At 38.3% G+C, this 19,055-nt stretch overlaps 1 protein-coding gene across 1 annotated transcript in view; it reads right to left on the bottom strand.

The window, feature by feature from the left end:
* Nucleotides 1-2,519: 2,519 nt before the first annotated feature.
* The window catches only part of LOC306858301 (semaphorin-3aa), a 32,557-nt gene continuing 16,021 nt past the window's right edge, over nt 2,520-19,055 (bottom strand). Inside the window, exons 4-17 of the mRNA XM_079398754.1 lie at nt 15,044-15,163; nt 14,346-14,439; nt 14,134-14,253; nt 12,063-12,205; nt 11,811-11,925; nt 11,418-11,487; nt 9,344-9,488; nt 8,798-9,017; nt 8,167-8,258; nt 7,926-7,967; nt 7,682-7,839; nt 6,130-6,197; nt 5,579-5,724; nt 2,520-4,894 (exon numbers count right to left, since the gene is read on the bottom strand). Of these exons, the coding sequence (XP_079254880.1) occupies nt 4,166-4,894; nt 5,579-5,724; nt 6,130-6,197; nt 7,682-7,839; nt 7,926-7,967; nt 8,167-8,258; nt 8,798-9,017; nt 9,344-9,488; nt 11,418-11,487; nt 11,811-11,925; nt 12,063-12,205; nt 14,134-14,253; nt 14,346-14,439; nt 15,044-15,163 (2,262 nt within the window). The 3' untranslated portion in view covers nt 2,520-4,165. The remainder of the gene's footprint in view (nt 4,895-5,578; nt 5,725-6,129; nt 6,198-7,681; nt 7,840-7,925; nt 7,968-8,166; nt 8,259-8,797; nt 9,018-9,343; nt 9,489-11,417; nt 11,488-11,810; nt 11,926-12,062; nt 12,206-14,133; nt 14,254-14,345; nt 14,440-15,043; nt 15,164-19,055) is intronic.

The raw sequence follows: 19,055 nt of genomic DNA on the forward strand, positions 1-19,055 counted from the left end.
AAGTACTATAACTGATTACATTTATTCATATCACACTATGCATTATAAGGTTAATTACAAGGCATTGTTAATGCATTAAAATATTTTTTATAATAATTATACATAAAGACTTTCTCATTTTTGTTTCAGTTTTAGTACAAACTTATTTCAGTTAGTTTCAAAGGCAACAATTCTAATTTTTAATTAAGTTTCTTTTTTTAAATCTACTATTTTGAACAATTTCAGTTTACAATAACACTGATTCAGACAACTGCATGTGTGTACAAATAATTCATCAGAAAAAAAATATTTTACAGCACTAAATCCATCACAAACTGTACAATAGTAATTCAATTTACAGAGAGCAAGAGAGATTTTTTATGCCTTGGCTCTGACCTGAATCTCCTTTCTACCCAGAATCCTTAGGGCCATGGTGTATGTGTGTGTGAGTCAGTCAATGTGAAGAGACCTCTGATTCATGAGTAGGCAAACACTTACGCACACATGCCTTGTGCTCTCATAAGTGTACTTATGACACACACACACACACACCCAGATCTCCAGGATACAGAATGGCACACTTGTTTTCTGAGGACACTTTTGATGTGGGGGAGATGATGGATGTGTCGAAGGCAGCTTCATTTCTGTTGCTCTCCTGTGAGTCACTAACACTTGCATGCACACACTCATTTCAGGTCAAACCCTGGGCACAGAATAAATGAACATTGCTTAATGTTTTGATTGAGTTTGGAGCATTAAAGAAATTCTCCTCTCGTCATCAGAGAGATTTTGAAGTACATAGTAAAGATAATATATAGCTTTTTGTTGTACACAGCATCTTACAGCACACATTGACAATGGAAAAGATTGCACGCCATCTAGTGGTAATAATAATAATAGATCCTTACAAATTTCTCGAGCTTGTGTGTATTATAGACGCAAAAAAATATCTTATGAGTCCACATTGACTCCATATTTAGATGTTGGCTGATTGTGTTATTTGTGTTTTGCAAGCCAAATTAACAAAACAAAAATTAAGTTTGTATTAATGTACTGTATTTTTGTTATTTCACAATAAACCGCCACAATTTCCAACACACAATGGGCAAAAGATAAATATTAACGAAAAAATTAAACTAAACATACAAGAACAACATTTAAGAACTGGGTAAAAGTGAAATTTCTGTTATGGTCACCCACCCTCATGTTGCTCTAAAGGCTGCTTTTTCTTGTAACTGCGGCTGTCAAGCTCCACATTTAACGTCTTGTAAAGTCGAGCTTTATGTCAGCATTTTTTTTAGAACAGGCCGAAATATAAGCCTTTATTCCCAGAAAATATCAGCTTCATTCGTTCAGCTTCCGTATATTTAAAACTAGCGCGTCAGGAGCTGCTCCAGTTTCTTCTGCTCCGCCTACTTCTCCTAATATGGCATGGAAAGGACCAAGCTTCCGGCTGTATGCAAATAAATAAATAAAAAATACGCCTTCACACTAGAAAATGGCATCTGATATCATTTAGCATATTATATATGGGTTAGGCCGTTTTGGTCGCAAAAAGTTTGATTTGGATGATAGAAATGAAGCTTTCTGAATCTTTGAATCAATTTCTTCATAAAATGGTTCATTAAACAGACTCGAAACCCATGCAGTTCTACAATAGGACAATATTTTAGGAAAATATGGAAATATTGGCAAAAAATCCACAATTTTTTTTAAAGATTATATATTTATATATTAGTATGTGCCAAAAGAACCTTCAGTAAATGCTAGTTCAAGACACACGCACACATTTCTGTGAATTGTGGGGACTTTCCATCGACTTCTATTACTTTTATACTGACCGAACAATATTTTTCATCCCCTATCCTGACCCTAACACTAAACCTACCCCTTACAGAAAACCTGTTTGCGTTGTTACACTTTAAGGTAAACATCATTTACTATTTTTACTTTTTTTTTTTTCCCTTGTGGGGACCGCAGACCAGTCCCCACAATGTCAAAAATGTCAGGTTTTACTATATCCTTGTAGCCAATGTAGCATAAACAAGTACACACACACACAACAGCTAGATCTTTCTCGGAGTGCTAATATAATGAGATATTAGTTAGTCTTGTTGGGATATCTGAGACACTCTGCAAAGGCCAAGTCCAGCTTGGATTAATCGAGCTTCCATCAAGGCAACAGGTATTTTAGGAAAATATCTGACTAAATAACTAACAAATGTGTAGCTGAAATTAAAAGCACCTGGAATTTGCTGCAGCAATATCAGATTTGTATCACAATACACACCAATTCACTCGTGTTGCATGCCTCCAAGCTCAGGTACATTTTGAAAACTTGCCAGTGCCCCAAAATTGGCTAGTTGACTAATTATTGTGACTATTTAAAAAATGAGACCGTAAACTACATGATGTGATAACTTCACCTCTCACCGAACACAATATGGGAGTCAACAACATTCACAGATAGACTACATGTGTCCTCTAAATGCTGCCAAAAACACAAAGAAATATACAAATAATCCACCCACGACCACCCTGAAATTATAGAGGAAATATTTATTTAGACAACCAAATGCATGCCAGAAACACCAATTTTACATAACTGACAGCTCCCTTCTCCTCCCTCGTTGCACCAGCCAGCTCCAAATCAACCCCATCTGGGTCAAGGAGTGGACGGGAGCGCCATCTGGTGGATATACCTCTGTATTGCATTGACATGACAATTTTGCCGAACAGTGGGGGGAAACCTGTATGAGTGAAAAGACTATAGACCTATAATACATAAAAAGGGACAGGGTATGTCTAGATGCAAATGGCAAAAATATTCACATCTCGTACATCTTGCATGGCACAGAAATGACCTCTCGCACGACACACTGACAATAAAAAATAAAGATGCACAAAGGCAGAATTCACATGCAGTGTGTTCTCCACGGCATCTAATCTGTCCTAACCCACACATTTTTTTCACAGCTAATCATTGGAGATGATTTAATATTTCTCGTTAGTTTTGCATGATGAAGTTAAAACAAGACTTAAAGATAAGCTTAAGACACAGAAAAAAGAAAGAACGACTGAAATTAAAAATGAAAACAATACAGATCTGCAAACACTCAACAAGAATCTGAGCCTAAAAACAAATAATTGGTCCGCCTATGTGAATCATGGCCCATCAGCCACTTTTAAAACTGAATAGAAAAAATAATATCAAAAATAAATGCAACCCTTTGAACAATAAACAATAACCAGCAATAAATAATCAAGTGGTGTTCTGCTGTATATATATGTACATATACTAGGGTCACTCAGCATTCAGCCTAACATAGACTGATTTAGCAAATCAATGATGCGAACGTATGAAATATGAGTAATAATAATTTAGAAATACACTACAGACATTATGGAAATATCTAAAAACATCTTTCAAAAGACGTTCTTTCATTTTTACGCAACCAACATTTAAAACAATCATCTAGACGGCTGTAATCCGCAGATAGTTCGACTATGCAACTGGCTTGGAAGAGCTTATTCATTCAACTCATGCACGTTGTATTTGAAACCTAAATTTTGGCAGAAATGTTCACCACAGTTATTGACTGTTTTTACTCAGTCAGGCCCACTTGATTATCTGAAACATAATTAACACGAACATCAAAACGCTTCTGAGGATCAGAGGTTAGACAAGCTGTTACTAAGGCATGCCTTAATTTCACCTTTGACCAGTTGTGTCCATAATTACTTAGTGTTGTTCTATGTACAGTACAATGCTTGCTTATATATTACAGTCTTTACAAATCTAAGCAACTGGCTTCCAGTTTTCCAGGTGCCCAATTCACTCTACCATGTCTTTTTTTCGTATTTTGTCATTTCGACCAAATAGTTCTTCTTCTTTTTCCATTGGCACTATCCCATTATATCGCAAAGGATTTCTGGCAAACGACCGTCGCAAATCCTTTGATGAAAACATCACGTGTATGACGTCGGATCTGTAACACTAAGAGTGTAAAAGGTCTTTGCTGTCACATCACAACAACAAAGTCAATGTGCTTTCTCTGGTGAATGAGTGACATGAGCAGGATTCACCGTTTTTGAGTTTTGTGCTATCGATTATGCACGCTTGTCTGTTGTATGAGTGACTGATGCAGATGTTTACAAGTGTCTGTTGAGTGTGCGTGAGTGTATCTCACACGCTGCGCGGTGGTCTCTGCTGTTCGTGGGTCCTGCGGTTGCGCCCCCTCTTGTTCTCCTGAAGCTGTTTCCACTTGGCTGTGTTAGGAGGTCCTCTTTGTTGGGTCTGGGTACCTCTTTTTCCCTGGCTGGGTTGTGCTCTTTGGCTCTCGGGAGCACTTTGGACCTTCTGCGTGGTTTGAGTGTCCGGTTTGATGCTTTGGCTCTCCGTGCTCACTGTACTTCCCGGGATTTGACTTTGCAAACCTGTAGACTTCGGGAGAATCTGAGCAGTTGGGTTGTTCAGCACTTTTGGTGTGTTTTGCACCCTCTGCGTTGGGTTCTGCAAACTCTGAGCTGTCCTTTGAGGGGTCTTATCTGTTTTTGTCCCGACGCCAGCTACGGGGTTGACTTTGGGGGTTTTCTTTCCCTTTGGCTTCTTCTCTCGCTTCCAAACGCGCTCGCAGAACTCATCCACGCTGTTGAGGTCTGGGTGCTCCAGTAGGCTCATAAAATCCCGGTACCAGAGTTTGTGTTTGGGGGAGGGATCCTTATCATTGGCGCCCGCTCGGAGCAGCAGCTCGCCCACGCGCTGGGATGGGATGACCTGGAGATTAATACGCCGCAGGGGCTGGATGAAGCCGTGCTCGACGGCATGGCAGTGGTACACTCCTGAATCGGCCTGGGTTAGACTTCGGATCAGCAAACCCTGGCCTGTAAGACTCAGCCTTTCATCAATCACAATCTGACATGGAAAAAAAAAACAGATTGAGTTTATTAACACTTTTTCATAGATTTTGACCTGGTCCCAGACCAAAACTTAACTGCTGAGGTTACATCTGGGGTGCAAGGAAAACTACAGCACAGTTGGGGGATTCTCTTACACAGCAGGAAGGCTGAAATATGACCATTATTACATTAACATAATGACCGTCTGGGGTGAGGTGTTACTTTAGCACTATTTTTTGCCTGATCATATCTGAAAGAAAAACACAGCTGGTGTATGTGATGGTGGGTGGTAAGGGGGTCATTATGTCATATACTGTTCAATAAAATACCTGAATTTATTAGTGATAACATTCTCCTTTTTTGTAAAACAGCAACATTTTACTTCAGCAACATTTTTTATTTCTTTCTGCATTCATAAAAAATGACTGCACTTTGGACAGATTTAGACAGAATAGCAGTAACCTTTAAGTTAACTCAACACAGTATTAGACTGTTAAAACAGTTAAGATTGCCAACTGATCTAATGTGTGAAGAATCTGGAAACTGACCACGGCAAGAGAACTGAGAAAAACGGTTCTAATATATTTAGTCGTTTATATTCTTTGTAGTCCTGCATGGATTTTGATCACAATGACAGGGTGTCATTTAAGTGCATGCTTTGCTGACCTATGTTATTTATAAGTTGTGTGTGTGTGTGTACCTCATGTTTACGCTCATCATTGGGTCTCTGTAGCTGCCAGTAGATTAGAGCTCTCTGAGACTTCGGGCTGCATTCCAGAAACATGCTGCTGTTCTCTACGCCATACACACTTCTCTCCTCCACACTGCTGTATCCTTCCATATCATCTAACACACACACAAACACACACAAGGAGGTAATGTTCAGTACTGACATAGAACGGTGTATCAGTGGCGCCTACACAACTGAAAGATTATAATGCATCAATCCTTCTCAAATGTTCAGACATGCTGATTTAATTCTAATGTGTTATTGATTGTCTGTATTAGCATTTAGTTACAGGATGTTGCTTTTGAGGTGCAATTTTAGTAGATCACAGTTGCACAATATTCAAAACATTATATTACAGAAGAGATGTAATGAATGGTCCTTGCTGTATTATAGAAAATCTTTTTTCATGCATTTCTTTTTTTTTCTTGAAATGAGGTGACTTGCAACAACTGTGCGTGTCCTCATGTTGGTTTAGGGAACTAATTAATTATGTCTGATCAGAAATAAATTAATATCTTTACCATTGTGGTGTAGATCAGAGCACTGGGAAAGAGGATCCCCATTTCTGATGTCCTGACGCCTCGTTCTCCTGTTGAATAAAAAAAGATTGAATTAGACATATGTAATATAGATCTTTGCATCTTCTAAAACACTACTTCTCTCAGGCCACTAGAGGGCACTGTTGTTTAAATCAAACAATTACATTGTACCATATTGTCATAGAGACTTAAGGATGATGTGAGATTTATATGGTAAAATACTTTAGCTTTATACAACAATAATTAAACCATTTGTGTAAACAATGTGTCACACTTTTAGGTGTAGGCAGGAAAGAATGTGCTTAATGTGTTGGTGCCCTAGTTTTAATTCAGAAACATGATTCATGGAGAGATCTTTCATGATGTTCATTATTGAATTCCAAACCTCACAACCTTCAAATATCTTGTAATAATAGCTCTGCACGTCATTCTCAGCTAAAAGGGCCTTTCAGTCTCCATCAGAAGAGTTTTGTTCCACTTTAAGAGAGCAGCTTCACCTCTTAAATGCTAATATTGGCCAGGGACTTTGCCAAGGCCGGCACTCTTATCCATTCACAACTGCACTGAAAGACAGAAGATTTCCTGTGCCTAACTGAAAACATTCAGGATCTGTGGTGTGAAGAATGAAGTTGAGCTGCAGTAGATCTTTGGGAACGATAAGTGAAACATGAAAACTTGCTGAGATTCTCATGTTTGAAACAGCCTCTTTGTCATTTTTCATGATCTGTCATTTTCTTTTCCTGTTCTGTTCTTGTATTTCAGTGCATAGCTCTCTGTGTCTTCTCATTTCTGTAAAATGTTTTGCTAAAGCGTGCACACACACACAAACACACACATTCCTCGACTCTGGCTGTCTCGGCACGTGCGGGAGGTGCGGTAAGGATGTCTGTTTTGCATTTTAGGCACACTGAAAATATTTGGAGTGGTGTGGACCATCCTAGTGTGTGGACCATAAGGGTGTGTCGAGACCAAAGCCACGGCCCTCTTCTTTCTCTGTGAAGGTGAATCTGGCAAAGCATGCACAGTGTGTGTGTGTGCGTGTGTTAACAGTGGGTACGTGGCGTATTGAGGGCATGTGTTTATAGCGTGTTTAAAAGCAGCCTGAAATACTTGGATCCAGGTGTTTGTGCCTGTCGACGCATATGTGTTGAGATGCAGAATTTGTAGTGCACTAAACACCTGAACAGTGAATATGGTGCCATAATATGTGTTAATATGTCACTGACTTAAAGGGATAATTCACCCAAAATAGAAAAAAAAAAATCCCAAAATGTTTTTTTTGTCCAAGCAATGAAAGTCAATGGGATACAAAATAACTCCAATGGACAAAAAAAAAATCTAATATTTACTTTTATGTTTCACAGAGGAAAGAAAGCCATACAGGTTTGGAATAGCATGAGGGTGAGTAAATAATGCCAAGACTTTTATTTTTGGGTGAACTGTCCCTTTAAGAATATGTAATTTGATCCATATTCCAAAATAAAGCTACCAAAATGTTAGAGAATAAAATAATCCTCATCAATTATGTACTTACCTCTTAGCAGTTGGAAAATATCGAGAGCACTCTGTCCCGTCCCAGGCACAATACGGATCTCTTGCCAGGCAGCACTCGGCACAGGCCTTCCCGTAGACTTCACAGCGGTGCAGGGGCATCTGGGAAATCCCTAAATCTGACCCGAGGTACAGCTGTTGCTGTTGACAGATGAACATATAAGTCTATTAGGACACGGTTTGCTCTCTGCTAACGGCTGGTGAAGAGTAATATCAAGCAGACGTACTTGTTTAGTGGAGAGCTCCATGGCAGTAATAGGTGTTGGCTCCTAGAAGGGAAAACAGAACAAGGTTAATCTCATTTTAAAATCCGAGGATATTTTTTTGATGACATGCTGTGGCTGTGCAGACAGATTTATGGGGGAGCAATTAAATGTACTAAGGTGAAAATTATAGTTGGAGGATTTCGATTCCAATAGCAAGCAGAAACGCACAGCTCTCTGGGTAATGAACAGTTGGCGCTCATACCCTGAACACCGTCATCTCTTCCAGCACCACTTCCTCCAGATCATGCCAGCTTTCCCTGGGAATGGTCACCACCTTCAGCACAGTTCCTAAATCTGATTTAGGATTAGAATTTTTTAATATTCATTATTTGTACAATATTTCTTAGTGATTGTAACAGTATTTTTTTTCTCATGAGCCAATAAAATAAATTTGTAAATAATATGAGTTGAAATGACATGAAGGTAGATTAAAAAATGAGTGTTTATTTTTTGTGTGAAACTCTTCTAAAAAAATGTTTGAACCATTTTTAGTTTCCAAAGAATCTTTCTGTAAACAGTTCTTTTTTTCTTTGTGTGAAGGACAACTACACATTTTTTTTTTCATTGATGAACCAGAATTCCCACAGAAAACCTGGATATATGTGAACATTTTTAGACTGTGATTTCTAGAACTAGAAAACTTGAGTAAAAAATCCATATCCTGTAAATCACAAGCAACTGGAAAAGTCATAGAGCCTTTGAATACTGTTGTAAAGAATAAGTCAAAAAGATTGTGAACCGTTGCCTTGAGAAGTGATTTCTTGGCTTAAGACTTGGTTTTGTTTATACAGCAGTTATATTTCTGTATTGACGTGCCGGTTGGTTTTACTAACCTGTGCCGATGAACATGACATCGTACTGTCCGTCCTCAGCTTCCACACGATCCACCACCAGCTGAGTGAACTGGTACTCTACGTTCGTGCGCACCATGATGGGCTTCCCCCCCATGGGTTGCACGGGGTTATACATGGCTGGGTGCAGGCGTGCAAATGTGATTACATCATCAGGAAGGTCTTTGGTGGAGTCGAAGCCTCCGAACGTTTTGCTGGGACACTATGGTGGGTAAAGGAGGGGAGATTAAGGATGAAAAAAAAGATCATTGATGCACAGGTTCAAGATTCAATGTTGCACTCTGAATAATGTAGTGTGGTTTTAGTTATTTTAGTATGCATTCAAAGTAATACAGCAATGCATTTTTGCAAGGATGATTTTTAGACAAATTTAGTTTTAAATGTGCAAGGAAACAATTAGGGCAATAAAGAAGAGTATATTACCCGTTGGAAAAATAATGCAACACAGTATTTTAACAAAAGTGCACATATATGAAGCTGTAGTTTGTCAGTTTTGTGATAATGCCAGATATATTGGCCAGTACTCACTGTGCCAGGACGGGGGTATGGCACTCTGCCCTGGAAGGGAACCCACTGGTAGTTTGGCCCGTCCCTGTGGGCATATGGACCTAGAAATACCCTTCGGATGTCTGCCATACTATACATGCATATAGCTGATCCACGGAAGATATTACTGTGGAAAGAAGAGGGGAGAACGGAGGCTAAATCATTGATACAACACAAAATATTTGGACATGTTTTGTACATTTTTCCAGAAGTGTATATATCAAAAGTAAATGATCCATTTCAATCCATTTAAATTATTTTAATTTAACAAGAAAAAATTGGCCAGGTCAAATTTTTTTGGATCAGGATTTGACAATCTTTATGAAAATAAATGAAAAATAAGAGGGCTTGGCAACGTTATCTGAGTTTTTGCATTTTGATAAAAGATCATGAAGACAAATTTAAAATATGCACAAATGTATCACACACAATAAGAGCAGAAATGTGTGTTAAGAAAGTTAATAGGGTTGATTTTGATTTCATGTGATGTATAAAATTAGCTTTTGTATTGCAGTGTATATGTGTGTATCCAAGCACTTATTCCCCGTAAACAGCCATGAGAACAAACACACTGTGGTGATCAGCCCCATAGCATTTGTAAAATGTTAATTAGCGAGAAAATCAATTAACCACAGGGTACATGAATAAACTAATTCCCCATCACTCAGTCAGGGTCCCAGACATAAAAATGCACACACACATACATGTGCTTACACACTCTAACACATATACCCAGATAAAGCGAGACATAAGATACTGATCCATCACCCCAGTGTTCAGGCCTCATTAAGTGCCAATATTAAAAGCAAGTCTCTAGAATGCACTTCTATTCATCTCAGAAACGGGGCACTTAGAAAACCAATTAAAGCAGTCTAATTCTTTAAAGCCCGTAATTGAATTTTCGAGTGTTGTGTTCCCTGCATACATTAGGAAATCAGTGAGGTGGGAACACATGAACAGCATGTGCAGGTTTGGACAATCGCTGCTTTCGCCTCGCTCACTTTTTGACAGTGATTAATCGTGATATGTTTGTCCTCTTCCTCATCTTGTGTTTACATGCACGCACACCTCCATACACACACAGTGTGCTCATCCATCATCTTAAAAGTCTTTTCTTCTTTTGAACATCGTTTATCTGCTTTTGTTACTGCCTTCACCCCTCCCCAACCTTCTGCTCCTCACCAGCAGGCCCAGAGAAGAGGGTGTCTGGCTGGGGAGTGAGATTCAGGTTACCACCTTAATCATATTTCCTCTGAGCTGTGTTGAGCCGAAGCTGAATGGAGAAACAGGTAAGAGAGGGCAGAGACCAGGATAAGGAGGAAATTCCCATCCAGAGTGCAGCGATGTGAAGCGCCTGTCTGAGTCTAACCAGATTACTGCACTGCAAAGCTTCTAAAGAGCCAAACATATCACACATCACAAAATCACTGCCATCTCATAAAAGAGAAGAACAAGAAGGAAGAAAGGATTGGAAAAAGGAAGAAAAGAAGGAAAAAAGGAAAAAAGAACAAAGGGATAAAAAGGAAAGGTAAGGAAAAGAATATAGAAATTAAGGAAGGAAGGAAAAAGGCAGAAAAGGAAGGAAAAAAGAATATGGGAAAGGAAAGGAAAGGAAAGGAAAGGAAAGGAAAGGAAAAGAAAGGAAAGGAAAGGAAAGGAAAGGAAAGGAAAGGAAAGGAAAGGAAAGGAAAGGAAAGGAAAGGAAAGGAAAGGAAAGGTATAGTATGGAAAAACAAAAAAAATAAGGAAGGACACAAAGAAAGGAAAGGAAAGGAAAGGAAAGGAAAGGAAAGGAAAGGAAAGGAAAGGAAAGGAAAGGAAAGGAAAGGAAAAGAAAAGAAAGGAAAGGAAAGGAGGTAGGAATAGTATGGAAAACAAAAAATAGGGAAGGACAAAGGAAGAAAAGAAAGAAGAACAGTAAAAAAAAAGAAAGGAGAGGAAAGGAAAGGAAAGGAAAGGAAAGGAAAGGAAAGGAAAGGAAAGGAAAGTTCTCTGCAACTTCTTTTAAAATGTTTAATATGCTTAACTGCATGTATTTTAAGTATGTGTGTATTACCTGGATGTAGTAAACACAGCGTAGATCACTGGGTTCTTTGGGTCTTTAGCACTCATCAGAAACACATCCTCTGGAAGTGAAATAAAGAAACATTTGGAGTTATTAAAAGTGGATAAACACACCTTAAACTCTATTGACAGCATCTGGAATGTTGCAATGGAAGTTTATGGGCCAACTGTTGCAAGTTTGCCCCATAAACCTCCATGTTTTTTACAGCTTGAGGGATGAGTAGAAATTGTTTCCCGTGGTGACAACATACCATGGATGCTGTCAACTGAACTATTTCATGCATTTCCCACAATATTCCTTTAAATATGCTTTTCTGACTTTATATTAAAAACAATTGTGTTCATATAATTATGTTAAGGCTAAAGGTTCATAGACATTTCTTACGCAGTTCATCAAAATATGTGTCTATTCCATTGAGGCCGGGAACTGAGCAAGTCAGCTTTGCTTTCAAGAAGGTTGTCCATTTGTTCACAAGACTCCTATGTCCACCCATGTCATTCTGGCGAAAATGCAAGCAGTCAAATGTTCTTTAAAAACCACATAAAGCTTTGAATACTGACATTATTACATGTTAATACTGTGTGTCCAAATGCACTGGAAAATGTGCATGATTTATGTTTCTGTATGTGATGATACCTTACACAGTTGTCCTATCCTGGAGATAGTAGCTTTGCCTGTATGTTCACCATCCATGGCGTTCTCTTTGAAGAACAGGAAGATCTTGTCATCTTCAGGATTATCGCTCTCCGGGATCAGGTGTATTCCTAGAAACCTGGGGTCTGGAATACACACAATGAATCAGAACTTCAATTTCCACAAGACTGAAAGAAGATACAGAATAAATTGAGTTGTTTAAAATCAGCATTTTGGGAAGTTCAAGCCCACAGAAATGATTGAACACTTCATTGAATCCCTTTTAGCTGTTCCAAAATGAGCCGAGACCTCAGTATCGCCAGTTACAGGGGGATCACTCTTACCCAGCCGTGACTGCTCTCTCTTGCAGAAACGAAATGTAACACGTCCCCCACCCACATGGGCGGCACACGCTTAAAGCAACATGCAGTGCTGCATTACGGCCCAACAGACCCAACAGGATGTGAAGCTTAAAGAGCGGAACGAACATTTACCAAAGAGTGACTCCGTTCATGCACTGAGAGTGTGTATGTGTCCGTAGAGACGCAAATGAAACAGTGCCGCCCATGTCATTCAATACACCGACTGTTTCCCAAAGACATTAAACTTGCTCCAGCCAAACTTTCGAATGTTTGCTCTGTAAAGGCTGATCCTCTGTGAAGTGCGGGAAGAATAACCATCAACAGCCATCAGCTGCATTGTCTGAAGATAGCGAGAGGCCCGTGTTTCTATTGATAAGGCTCGATAGAATATCCATGTGACTAATCCTCCAAACGACACTGGCTCTTTTGTGCGAGAGAGACAGCTTTCAGAGCGGGCGAAATAGAACTAACGTCCGATGTATCCGTGGTAACAGACAGCGAGGATTAAGGTGAGATGAGCATTTTCAAAAGCACCTTTCCTCGCGAATATAGCAGGGTATTGATAGCATGGACGCTGACCCTGTGTGAGGACTGAAACGAGAGCCACTCGCAGGAACAGCTGAGACAGGATTAACTTCATGGGAAAACACTGACCGACTCTCCTATCTTGATATTGACCTTTTGTGTTCCATAAGTCTGCAAAAATGCAGGCAGGATGTTAGAGGAAACACTCAACACCCTGGCAGAGCTAATCTCTCCTGCAGACATTCACAAAGAGGCTCTTTCTTTCTCTCACACAGATATGGGCACACGTGTAGGGACATAAACTTGTGCACACAAAAGAAAACCCATAAATTTATATTTATTTCACACATTTGCTCTTGGCAGACACATCCTCAGCAAAGTACCATATACTGTGTGATGATTTCACCAGGCAGCTAAGGACAGAAATTGAGTGTTAGGATGAAAATCATAAAGGGTCTATAAAAACACATGGACAGACACATACGCAAGCATATATATACATAGGGTCTTTCTAAACCGCTTAAAAATATAGACAGACAATATTTCAACTAGGAGTGGGCAGCATGATTAATATCTCATCTCACAGTATGAGGCAGAAGCAGAATTAACTGTTGTGCCTCTCCAAACAACACACATTAATGAATAGATCAGCGGTTTTGAACAAATAAGTTAAATAAATTAATCTGTGACTCACTCATAGACAGTCACTTGATTCGTTCCTGAACAAATCAGTTTTTATGAACAAATTGGTTGAATAAATGACTCAGTGACTCACTTATAAAGACAAATACTTAATTTGTTCTTGAATGAATCAGCATTTTTAACAAATTTATTGAATGATTAAGTGACCCCCACATAAAGAGTCACTTGATTAATTCCTGAACTGATCCAAATTTTTGAACAGATCCATTTGACTGAATGATTTAATCACCTGCTCACAAAGACAGTCACTTGATTGATTCCTAAATAAATCAGAATTGTTTAAAAAAAGAGTTAAATGAATGATTCATTTACTCACTCATAAAGACTCACTCACTGAACAATTGTGTTGAATGAAAAATGCAGTGACTTACTCAGAGAGTCACTTGATTCATATCATGGTGTGCATTTCTATCTAAATGTAAATCAACAAATGGTTGATATATTCAATAACCAGCCCTAAGTTATTCAGAATACAGCATCTTTACCATTCAGCCATCTAGAATCATGCTGCTCAGTTCTGATTGGATGATGTGACCCAAGTGTTCGGAAAATGGCAAAGTCTCGTCCCATGAAGTCTGCTGATGTTCCAGAATACAGTTCTCCATCTGATAAATAAATAAGAGAATGAAATCTCCAATCAGTTAACACTGATGCAAAATCTTTAAAACCAAAACAACACCATCTCTGACTAATTCACCAATCAGGAGGGATGAGGACTGCATCTTTGGATCATAGGGACTTTTCCCACGTCCGTTCTCAAAGTAGTTGGCATCCAGTCTGAAGATGTTGTCCTGAGGAAAGGGATAATAAATTAACCAACCACAGCAAGGCATGAATAGTAAATGGATGAGGCAATGGAGAGGTGAATTTAAAAAAGTCCCATTAGGAACTTGTTCAAGAGTCTCTCAATATTCAAAAAGTAGTCAAAAAGATGCTGTTTTTGAAGAAAAACATTTATAAAAACCTATTTTAGAACTGGATCTCTAAACTCTAGCAAAAAAAACCAGCACTCAAGTTATCTTCTATTAAGTTGAGTGTGCTCAGGCCATGATTAATTTGCGTGGATCAAATCTTGAAATTCACTGACATTTTTCCACCATGTAAAGGCCATCTCATTTCCCACAGTTGAGGCACTTCTAAATAACACACTCACTGCTTTGTGAAGCTCTCATTTTCTACTTCACTGGGCCGAAATTGTTAACAGGGTAGACGTTAGCAGCAGATAGCCACCATTAATTTCCTTTTCATTCCTTTAAACATTTTGGTGAATGTGCCTTGGAGATGTTGTATGTATGCGCATGAGTGCGTGAGTATGTTTAGTGCCATTGCTTTCCTGAGATTGAACTGGACAAAGAGAATTAATTTGATCAATTATTAATAGAGTGTGTTGTGTACCTCTGCTCGCTTGCCTATCTCCAGGTAAGAACAGATAGGATGGAAAGCTCCGGTGCCACATATGTATATATGTGTCTGGTTATACGGCTGCAGCACACGCACAAAGTTTGAGCATTCTTTCTGAAAAAGACAACATAAAAAATATCTGTTAACCAAGGTAATATAAAACATGCCTATTAAAAAGATACTCTATAATATACAACATTAGATGGAAATCAGACAAAAATACAATTGTATTATTTATTATATATTTAATAATAAAATTAATTATTAAATTGCTAATTTAATAATAATAATAATATAAAAAAACACATATTTAGTGACCACAACTTGGATATGGAACATTAAGCAACCACCCAAAACATCAACCTACTTTTGCCTAAGTGAGAACCACACATATTTTCTTCTAAAAATGTGAAAATAGTTTGTAAATATTATAATTTCTCACTTTCAGACTCTCTGGTTCTGTCTAACTCCTCTAATGCAGTTATGTTACATTTATAATTCAAGATGAGATACTGCAACATCTAAATTGAGAACATCTAAATCGACACGAGATCTGTAATAAATAGGTAAATGAGACATTTAAAATCTATGTAAGCCTAATATTTAAGCTTTTAGTGTCATTAAAATGCCTTTGAGTTCCTGCCGGTTGAGTGATGACGATCCCACCTGTTTTATCCATCTCAATATCCTGTCAGCCAACTCTCATTAGCGCTGAAAGTGTGTATGTGTGTGTGTGATGAAAGGTTAACATATAGCACATGTCTTAAGGCCATCTGAATGAGTTGGCGAGAGCCGATGAGTGAATTGTTTCATGTGAATGAATGCTCTTTAACTCTCTTTCATTTGCAAGATATGCGAGGACCAGGTTCAACAATAATAAACCGACACATTATAAACACACTGCATGAACAAACAGACACCTATGCGCACACACACACCTTTCCACAGCTATTGAGAAAATAAAGCAGGTCCATCTGTGTAAACACTGATGGTCTCTGCCCGATGTGTGCCGTCTGAATGAGAGTTGTCATTTAAGAGCACAGGAAAGGGTGTTGCCATCTCTGTGTGTGTTTTCACCACAAAAAGACACATACACACTCTTATTCAGCACACACATGTGTGTGTGTGAAGAAAGCCAAACAGAAGAATAGATAAATGCAGGCCTGTTTCCCTTGATTATATCCAGTTCAGTTTGAACAAGCTATTCAAAGCAAATAATAAATGCTTGTATAAGGCTCAGATTTTCTGGCAACATGTTCAGTTTTCTTACAAATCCAGTGACCTCAATCACCTGCAAAGGCCATACGGCAGCCAATCAGATCGCTGCTTCACACATATGTGTGACCCATCTTGGTCAACCCACACAAAGCCACTGGGTGTCAATGTAATGGCTTTTCCAAGCTAAAGGAAATGTGTGTATTCCTAATATTATCATTCCACGTGCGCTTTAAAATTAATCCCTTACTGCACCAGGCGGAATATTTTAAGTATCCCATGGCCGGTATTGTTTTTAAGGCCCTCGCCTGCTCCAGTAGAGCCAAGTGTGGCGTTCACGTGAGAGAGAGGTGGCTGAACTGGCACTCTTCAGAGTTTACTATGTATACGAACCTCAAGTTGTAATAACTGGGTGGTGTACTGTAATTACAGTGTAACTACTGTGTAATTAGACACATATAAGCCTGCTGTTTTATCTTCAAGGTCCATAAAAAAGCGGCCAAAGCTGCGAAGCAGAAAAGTGAGTGTATCTTCATAAGAGTGAGAGATATATGATACCCTTTCAGATAAGATAAGCAAAGAGTGTTGGGGATTACGATTTAGACACATCTGTAATTACGTACAATACTAACAGCACAGTAGTGACTAATTTCATTCACACATGAGTGAAGTCATGAAAAGATAATAACAGTATAGGACTTGTCAATGTCAAAACTAATGCACAGTTTTTAAAAAGTGCAGCTCCTGTAGATTAGTTTGCATCAATCTGGCAAATTTAAAATATATTACCAGAGTTTTACATGATTAGATTAACAGATTAACAGAAATTAAAATATTCAGAACTTCACTGTAACATCAATGCAAGCTATTTTAATTTCTTGATAACAGGATAGATTATGTTAAAATAGTAATGCTGTACTGTGTCATTAGATGATGAAAATGGCTTCATTATAGTTATGTGTCTTCGCTTTGGCTGAGACCTGACAACCAGTGTCATGGGTTGAACTGTTACTTGAAAAAATATGATAACTTCAGTGACTTACTTTAATTTGAATAAGAATACTTGACATTGCTGGCAAATCGATTAATTGCGATTAATCACATCCAAAATAAAACCTTGTATATACATGTATTTTTATACAGTGTTTCACTATCATAAGTATTTACAAAGTGAAGTGAATCTCACTAATTCTTTGTAAATGATGTATTTATTGTAAATATATATATATAGTGCTGAGACTTGAATGAACAGTTATGAAGAGTGCTGCTGAGATATTTAACTCTCATATCACATGAATCACCCAGAGTTTCGACCGAGCAGCGAGGCAGTTGTACCAGCTGTCGTTCTGGGCTTGTTTTTGCCTCGGCTGGCCAAGCCAAATGTGAGAATGAAGCGATTTATGGTTGCGGAGAGGGAAATGCCCTGGTAATACCCTAATCAAGCATTCACGCCCGCTCGCTAGCAGCTTTCAACAACTCTGTCTCCAGAACAAACATTTTCACAGCACGCAAACGCCATTATTCTGAGCTGGTGAATTTGTGTGTATGTAATGCCAGATAAACCCTTCACAGCCAGTGCCAAAAGCTATGGTTCTTTCAGGATGCATGTGGTAAACATGTGATTCATGCACCTCGTTGCAATATCAGGTGACTTTATTTAAGGGTGTACGTCTCAGATGTAGGTCTGGTGAGTTATCTGTAATAATCCTGCTCCCCTTCTGCCCCCCATCTCAGCGGGAACCCAGCCGTGAAATTACCATCAGATACAACACACACACGTACAGAGCGAGCGAGAGCCGGGTTGATAAATAAACCATTTCTGTTTTACAGAAGGGCCAAGGGTTGCTGGATCCAAACACAGAATATAAACTCTCGAGAGGAACAGCAGAGTGTGTGCACCAGCAAAACTCTTTCACTAAAGGCAACCGTGATCAATCAAGCCAAAGTGCACACGCAACACCCGGCCTGAGTAATGCAGGTCACACATACACATATAGTAAAGGTTCTTTAATGAACGCTTTTCTTATCATGAATCATTTTTCATGTCCATGGTGCTTTAGAAAAAGTTAATGGTGCTTTAGAGATTCAGATCAGTATATTGGTTATAGCTACTCAAAAGAAATGAGTAGAAACAATTTTCACTTTGAAATCTATGAAAGCCCGTTTCCACCACTTAATAAAAAATAAAAAAGGAGATTTCATCTCACAATTCTGACTTTTTCTCTTGTAATTGCGAGTTTACGTCACACAATTCTGACTTTTCTTCTCAAAATTGCGTGATATAAACTCACAATTCCAAGTTTTAAAGTCAGAATAGCGGAATATAAATGCACTATTGCGTTATAAAAAAGTCACAAATGCGAGATATAAACTCGCAATTGCGAGAAAAAAGTTAGAATTGTGAGATAAGTCGCAAATGATATTTTTTTTTTTTTTTATTCAGTGGTGGAAACGGGCTTCCATATAAATTGCTAGTAAATTTGACAAACAATGACATAGAAATGGCAAGAAACTCATAGAATTAAACATACAATTTTGAAGTAGGAAAAATACAATTTTTTGTAGAAATAAAAATAGTTTTTGTAAAACATTCCTCAAAAATCTCTGAAAAAAATCATTTTTTAAAGTGGACCGACTTTTTCAACCATTTCGTCTGCTGATTTTGGTAAATTAATATTTTTTCCATTACATATTTATTGTGGTCAGTTGAAAAAAGTCTCTAACCAAGGCTAAATTTAATTCAATAAAAACACAGTAAAACCAGTAATATTATAAAATAATATCACAATTT

Source organism: Barbus barbus (genome assembly GCF_936440315.1).
Source record: "Barbus barbus genome assembly, chromosome: 39".
In the NCBI taxonomy this organism is placed as follows: Eukaryota; Metazoa; Chordata; class Actinopteri; order Cypriniformes; family Cyprinidae; genus Barbus; species Barbus barbus.